The following is an 8,113-nucleotide window of genomic DNA, read 5'->3' as shown; positions in this document are numbered from 1 at the left end:
ACTTGAGTCTTGTCCAGTCCGGACTGTGACGACCAATCGAGTCTGAGACAGAAACATAGAGTCGGAGTAAGTACAAGTTATGCATGCAAGATTCCAATAATTGCTCTCTGTTAACTTGTTACCTCAAACTTTCAAGGCCAAAAACTATAAAGAAACTGCAGTTGATACAGTTGTGCAGTATTTTAGGATATAATTGTTGTTTTAAGGTGTAATACTCAGCATTGTTTGGAACATTGTGTATGGTTAGCTAAAATGGAATGTCCATCTTTACATTTTGACAAAGTTATGATATTTTGGGGCAAACTTTACTGTATAAAAAAATAAATTGCTGGATTGAACAACTTTTGTTCGTGCACAAAGTAGGTATAGAAAATGTTTCATGTTGCTACATCTTTAAAATGATTTATTCTAATTACATTGATTAGCCAAGGTTTAATAATGTCAATGATGAAAATGACACACAGAACCACAGATACTGATCAGTATCAATTGCAGTTATAGCCACCGAGACTAGACTGTGTGAACGAATTGTCCAAGTATAATTTCTAACTGTCACGAAACATGTTTAAAGGGGACCTGTCGAGATTTTATTCTACATTTAAAACATTTCCTTGTGGTCCACATAATCCATCCATCCATCCATTTTCTACCGCTTGTCCCGTTCGGGGTCGCGGGGGTGCTGGAGCCTACCTCAGCTGCATTCGGGCGGAAGGCGGGGTACACTCTGGATAAGTCGCCACCTCATCCCACATAATATGTATTGGATATGCTTTGCTGTAAAATGTTCGTAAATTTTGCTCCACAGTCACTTTTATAACCCATTTTTTGAGACAGCCTGCAAGATGTTCCCAGATTGCAAATAAAACCGTGCCCCACTCTCTCCTAAAGTATCATAATTTGTCTTTTGAAAATGTACACTGTTAAAATATATATCTTGAGGTACTGCCGCTATTTTTTTCCCAGACACAAATTTCATAAACATTATAGCGATTCACTCGGTAACATTATGTGCACCTATACACTCACCAATCAATTCAGACTCTGCATTAAAAAATAGTTTTTATCAGAATTTATATCACTGCTTTATTTATGTAAAGAGCTCCTCCCCCCTCCGCTTGAAGCTGTAAAAAAACATTAGGCAAACACAGGGAGTTGCCTAGGGCCCCGAGATTTCCAGGTGCCCCAAACATTCTCATAAAACGCATAATACAACTTTCTTTTATTGAAAACATCTATTATTTTTCTTAAATTGGGCGCTTTAAAATACAAAACCCAAAACCAGTGAAGTTGGTACGTTTTGTAAATCGTAAATAAAAACAGAATACAATGATTTGCAAATCCTTTTCAACGTGTATTCAATTAAATACACTGCAAAGACAAGATACTCAACGTTCAAACTGGTAAACTTTGTTATTTTGCAAATATTAGCTCATTTAGAATTTGATACCTGCAACATGTTTCAAAAAAGCTGGCACAATTGGCAAAAAAGACTGAGAAAGTTGAGGAATGCTCATCAAACGCTTATTTAGAACATCCCACAAGGGAGGGCAGGCTAATTGGGAACAGGTGGGTGCCATGATTGGGTATAAAAGCAGCTTCCATGAAATGCTCAGTCATTCACAAACAAGGATGGGGTGAGGGTCACCACTTTGTGAACAAATGCATGAGCAAATTGTCCAACAGTTTAAGAACAATATTTCTCAACGAGCTATTGCAAGAAATTTAGGGATTTCACCATCTACGGTCCGTAATATAATCTAAAGGTTCAGAGAATCTGGAGAAATCACTGCACGTAAGTGGCAATGCAGTGTGTAAAGGATATCACCACATGGGCTCAGGAACACTTCAGAAAACCACTGTCAGTAACTACAGTTCGTCGCTACATCTGTAAGTGCAAGTTAAAACTCTACTATGCAAAGCAAGAGCCATTTATCAACAACACCCAGCAACCTCGCCGGCTTCGCTGGGCCCGAGCTCATCTAAGATGGACATCAGTCCAAACGTGTTCTGTGGTCTGACGAGTCCACATTTCAAATTGTTTTTGGAAACTGTGGACGTCGTGTCCTCCAGACCAAAGAGGAAAAGAACCATCCGGACTGTTATAAGCGCAAAGTTCAAAAGCCAGCATCTGTGATGGTATGGGGGTGTATTAGTGGCCAAGGCATGGGTAACTTACACATCTGTGAAGGCACCATTAATGCTGAAAGGTACATACAGGTTTTGGAGCAACATATGTTGCCATCCAAGCAACGTCTTTTTCATGGACGCCCCTACTTATTTCAGCAAGACAATGCCAAGCCACATTCTGTACGTGTTACAACAGGGTGGCGTCATAGTAAAAGAGTGCAGGTGCTAGACTGGTCTGCCTGTAGTCCAGACCTGTCTCCAATTGAAAATGTGTGGCGCATTATGAAGCGTAAAATTTGACAACGAACTTACTGAGTGTTGTTCAAAGTAAAGGCGATGTAACACAGTGGTAAAAATGCCCTTGTGCCAACTCTTTTGCAATGTGTTGCTGCCATTAAATTCTAAGTTAATGATTATTTGCAAAAAAAAAATATGTTTCTCAGTTCGAACATTAAATATCTTGTCTTTGCAGTGTATTCAATTGAATATAAGTTGAAAAGGATTTGCAAGTCATTGTATTCTGTTTTTATTTACACAACCTGCCAACTTCACTGGTTCTGGGTTTTGTACATAAAAATGCTTAATCAATCTCAATCGCTTTTAACAGTTCTCCCCTCCATTCTCACGCAATGGACTGAATATTCCATGCTACTGCACATGATTCCCGAAAAACAGACCAAAACCAATTGGTTGGCGAAGTTATGAGAGGTTTTTACAAAGCTGAAGCAGAGTTACCTAAGAAGAGAAAAAGAAAGCAAATCGTTTTTATAAAAACAACCCAAAGTGTCAACATTTTCTCACTGACAGAATTTATGTGATGAACACAACAATCACTACTGTCAGTGCAAACATTTATTCATGTTCCTATTACTGTATTTTTTGGACTACCAAGGCCCACTTAATTCTTTTTCATTTTCTCATTGCTATGCCCATTTGATTGTAGACTCTTACTGACACCCTGCGGCGATAGGAAGTTACTACGCTTGATTTGTTTAGGCACTTCCGGGTTGACGATTTCAGGACGTCGGTTTATGAGACAATTGAGAAGCAAACAAGATGTGTTCGCTCTTAAAAACCTTGGAAAAGATAAGTATGGAAGTAAACTGATTAACCTGTTTATAAAACATGATATTAAGGTGGAAAGTGGTTTAATTTGATAGTAAGATCTTTATGTAGAAACGATTTTTGTGCAGTTTTAATGGATGTTTTGAGGACTGCCCCCATCTTCCTTGTGGAGGGGGGGGGGACACAGGTCTGGTGGCCATGGATGAAGTGCTGGCTGTCCAGAGTCGGGACCCGGGGTGGACTGCTCGCCTGTGCATCGGTTGGGGACATCTCTGTGCTGCTGACCCGTCTCCGCTCGAGATGGTCTCCTCACTATGGAGTGGACTCTCACTATTATGTTAGATCTACTATGGACTGGACTTTCACAATATTATGTCAGACCCACTCGACGTCCATTGCATCCGGTCTCCCCTAGAGGGAGGGGGGGGGGGGTGTTCACCCACATATGCGGTCCTCTCCAAGGTTTCTCATAGTCATTCACATCGACGTCTCACTGGGTTGTGAGTTTTTCCTTGCCCTTAGTGGGCTCTGTACCGCGGATGTCGTTGTGGCTTGTGCAGCCCTTTGAGACACTTGTGATTTAGGGCTATATAAATAAACATTGATTGATTGATTGATTGATTGACTTAGAATGGCTGCCAATCATATATTTCTACTATCAACATTTTCAACACTCAGAAGTATTTGTTTGATGATAGTATTGCATCTTTGTGTAAAGCTAATATTTACATACCTATTGTGTATTACATTTCAGTATGTTGTTTGAATCACATAGCTTATACATTTGTCATTGTGTATATTTCAGTTTTTTAAGTAAAGTGCAAGAGTAAAGTAAAGTACAAGACAAACTAAAAAAGCAAGTAAAGTTTATATAAAGAAGACAAAGCAAGATCAACAATAATAAAGCGCCTGAAAGGATTCATCTGCTTTGGAACTTTATTGGAACGTCAACACATATAGTGAGGGCAGAACACGCCTTATAACCAACCCGACGCCCAATGTACGGATTAATTCTGGTTGTGCTTACCAACCTCAAAACAATTTTATTCTGTACATGGTGTAATAAATGTGACCAGTAGATGGCAGTCACACATAAGAGATACGTGTGGACTGCAAGTTGATGCCTGTTCATTAAATGACGCCAGCAGGCAACACCAAAATGTTGACGTTTCATTGAGAATATAAAACATTACACACGGTGCTCAAAAACCTGTCACAATTTTTTTGTACGACTTTGGTAAGCTACAAAGCTGCACCGCTTGATGGATTGTCGGAGCACTGGGCTTCAACATACTTGTATTATTATGAGGAAGGATCCCAAAATGGCACCTATTAGGTTAAATTATCTAGCATTTTGTTTCGCCCTATCATGCAAAACCAACTTTTCTTACCTGCTGTTGTGTGTTTGGGATCTGCATAAGTCCCAAATTTAAAGTCTGTGCCAATCGATAAGCGCCTTCTTTTTCTCTATCCTATTGTTGTGGGGCATTCATCCTTCGCTATTGCCATTTCTGATAAAAAAAAGTAGCGTACAGTTCTAACTTACATCTGTCAGTAGACTCGCTTTGGAAGCGCTAAAAACTACCGGTACTACAAAGATGCTGAGAAGATGCCGTCGAAGTGAAGGGACATAATAATAAGGCAGCTCACAAAACGGCGCATCCTAAAGAGAGGGTCGGATAGTGGCATAAACATAATCTATGCAACATTTTGACCAAAGAGTATGTAGACCACCAGGAAGTGTTTTAAATGTAGGGAAAAATAATCATAGTGCATACTTGCCAAGCCTCCCGGATTTTCCGGGAGACTCCCGAAATTCAGCGCCTCTCCCGAAAACCTCCCGGGACAAATTTTCTCCCGAAAATCTACCGATTTTGCAGGCGGAGCTGGAGGCCACGCCCCCTCCAGCTCCATGTGGACCTGAGTGAGGACAGCCTGTTTTCACGTCCGCTTTCCCACAATATAAACAGCGTGCCTGCCCAATCACGTTATAAAACGTGAAAAAAAGACAATATAACATACATCCATAAACGTGGATGCATGTGAAATTGTGCAATATATTTATCTGTACAGTAACCTATTTATTTATTTATATATGCACCTTATTGCTTTTTTTTATCTTTCACTACCATGAGCTTATGTAACGAAATTTCGTTTTTATCTGTACTGTAAAGTTCAAATTTGAATGACAATAAAAAGGAAGTCTAAGTCTAAGTCTATAACATCTACGGCTGGATGGCTTTCAGCAGTACAGGACCTCCCTGTGAACTCTAAAGCGTCGTGTGCTATCTGCACCACAAGGTGGCGCCAATGGGCATACCAGGTGACGTCAGACTGTTGCGCTAACTTGTAGTTGATCGTTTAAATGTGCTAAATTTACATTTAACAGCATATATATCTGTATGTAAATAGCATGAAAGCATAAAGGATGACGTTCAAAGTTTGATTTTAATTAAAGTAATAATTAATTTAATTACACATGATTTTTTAAAAAACAACGTTACACAGTGAAATTAGTGTTATTTCTACTTTTAAAAATAGTGACAGAGAATAGAACGAGGATGGACAATTCAACCCTTAACTCACTCCTTTCCTGCAAAATAAATTTCACAGATGCTGCCCACACCTATGCTCCTTCAAAGGCTGTGCTTCTGGCTGCAAAGCATTGTACTTTCAAGTACAACAATGAGTAGATGAGTGTTATGTGTGTGTATATGTGTAAATAAATGAACACTGAAATTGAAGTATTTCTTTTATTTATATATATATATATATATATATATATATATATATATATATATATATATATATATATATATATATAATACAATAAATATGTATATATATATAGCTAGAATTCACTGAGTCAAGTATTTCATATATATATATATATATATATATATATATATATGTATATATATATATATATATATATATATATATATATATATATATATATATATATATATATATATATATATATATACATATATATATATATATATTGTATATATATATGAAATATATATATATAAGTCAAGTATTTCATATATATATACATATATATATATATATATATATATATATATATATATATATACTGTATATATATATGAAATACTTGACTTGGTGAAGTCTAGCTGTAAATATACTCCCCCCTCTTAACCACGCCCGCGCCCCACCCCCGACCACGCCCCCCAACCCCCCACCTCCCGAATTTGGAGGTCTCAAGGTTGGCAAGTATGCATAGTGTGACACCTTTTAATGCGCCTTATAGTCCAGTCCGCCTTTTGTATGAAAAGACCCACTCATCGCGCCTTACAGTATAATCCAGTGCGCCCAACGGTCCGAAAGATATGGTAATTATAAATAACCATGTTGTTTTTGTTATCTGCAGGGCCTCAATGACGAGGATTACCTTTGGCCCCCAAATGATTAGATACGCCTCAGGCTTCGACATTGGTGTGAGAGGAGCTAACCTCATTTTCCGTGTTTTCACATCTATTGAGCACTACATTTTTTACAAGAATAAAAGCTATCATTCTTTGTCTCAAATACAGTATTTGCAACAGGAACACATTGTTATGGAGCAGCTGGTTGGTTGCATCATCGCTGCAAGGTTAACGTTGGTTTGGGTGTCTGGCTGGTGGAGTGCCAGGCAAAGATCAGATGTCGCTAACAAACCCTAAGTCCTCTGACATGTTCACACGCTCCAAGCAAGTATATTTAAAGATGTCCTGCAGCAGATTGGATGCTGGAGTTGTCAAATGCTGCAAAACTATCCTTTAAGGATCAAGTGTGTTATTCTGACGTCTTCCTTTGCTTTTCAGCACAGTGTTGCACAGGTGAAGAGTCCTTTGCAGCCTAGCCATTAAAACATGACTTAACGAAACACATGCAGCATTGCGAGATGTTATCGTGCTCAAATTGGAAGCAAAAAACTTATTAGATGATCATGAAGGCAGCATTCCTCACGTGTGAGATGGTTAGTGGAATGGAAGGTGAAGCCAAACCTCAGAGAAGAGAGAGTGAATCATCCATTGTGAGGATGAAGGACAGGAGTGAGCTCAATGAGGATATTAGGGGGACAACAAAGTCTGTTATCCTTCATCTGGGCCTCCTTTTCTTACCCCCTGCTGCTGCTGCTGCTAGCTCCAGTAGTGTATCTGCTGCCAGACTGGTAGCGGTAGCCACGGTCATAGTGGCGGTGTTGCTTCTGGTACATGATGCACGAGTGTATCCAAGGTCCTTCTTGTCTACTTGATTTTCCGTCTGGTGAGTTCGTGTTCAAGAGCATATTTGGCTTTCATTCGCGAATGTTGGTTAGATTTCTGCATTTGTCAACATGTTCTTTTTAAGTTGAACATGTACTGTTAATTTAGCACAGTGCAGGCGAAATAGTAGCAACAACCTTTACTAGAACCAAACAACATGAAATCATAAGCAAGCAATCAGGCAACGTCTCTCATGATGCGTGGAAATACCCCAAATACATTTCTTACCTCTTATTTCTGCAGCTGCCACTTACCCACTGCGACCTCAGAGTGTTAGTTTGTCAACTTTCAGGGAAAAGGTGCTCAGACTCCACAACCAAAACGTTTAACAGCCAAGCAGGTAGGTTGGTAGGTAGGTTCAGGACTGTGTACACACAGCAAAAATAACACGGGGCCCGGCCAGAATGTCCGAGCAGCAGACACAGCCATTTATGGCGAGGGTGGAGATAAATATAGCTGAGAGTGTGGGGGGGGGGGTAGTTTGATGATTGATAAGCAAGTCAACTTCCTTAACAACTTTACAATAAGTCTTCCTTGATAAAGAGTACATAAATTGGTTTCGACTTGCTAAGAATGATATTAAGAACACATTCTAAAGGCTGACAATTTAAGTCACTTCCTTGTGGTCTAGACCTGTGGTTCTCGAA

At 39.1% G+C, this 8,113-nt stretch overlaps 1 protein-coding gene across 6 annotated transcripts in view; it reads right to left on the bottom strand.

Annotated features, from left to right (window-relative positions):
- Positions 1-7,836, bottom strand: part of LOC133630133 (myomesin-1-like) — an 89,451-nt gene extending 81,615 nt beyond the window's left edge. For 3 of the 6 annotated variants that reach the window (XM_062021477.1, XM_062021481.1, XM_062021482.1), the window contains exons 1-3: positions 7,695-7,829; positions 7,323-7,464; positions 1-42 (exon numbers count right to left, since the gene is read on the bottom strand). The exon at positions 1-42 is cut by the window's left edge and continues 93 nt beyond it. In XM_062021477.1, the coding sequence (XP_061877461.1) occupies positions 1-42; positions 7,323-7,417 (137 nt within the window). In that variant the 5' untranslated portion in view covers positions 7,418-7,464; positions 7,695-7,829. Of the gene's footprint in view, positions 43-7,167; positions 7,205-7,322; positions 7,465-7,694 lie in introns of those variants that run through there. The other 3 variants (XM_062021479.1, XM_062021478.1, XM_062021480.1) reach the window with 3 other exon arrangements.
- Between the last annotated feature and the right edge of the window lie 277 nt (positions 7,837-8,113).

Source organism: Entelurus aequoreus, linkage group LG15 (assembly GCF_033978785.1).
Source record: "Entelurus aequoreus isolate RoL-2023_Sb linkage group LG15, RoL_Eaeq_v1.1, whole genome shotgun sequence".
In the NCBI taxonomy this organism is placed as follows: Eukaryota; Metazoa; Chordata; class Actinopteri; order Syngnathiformes; family Syngnathidae; genus Entelurus; species Entelurus aequoreus.
The sequence above is the reverse complement of the archived record's forward strand: the minus strand, read 5'-3'. Positions and strand labels throughout refer to the sequence as shown.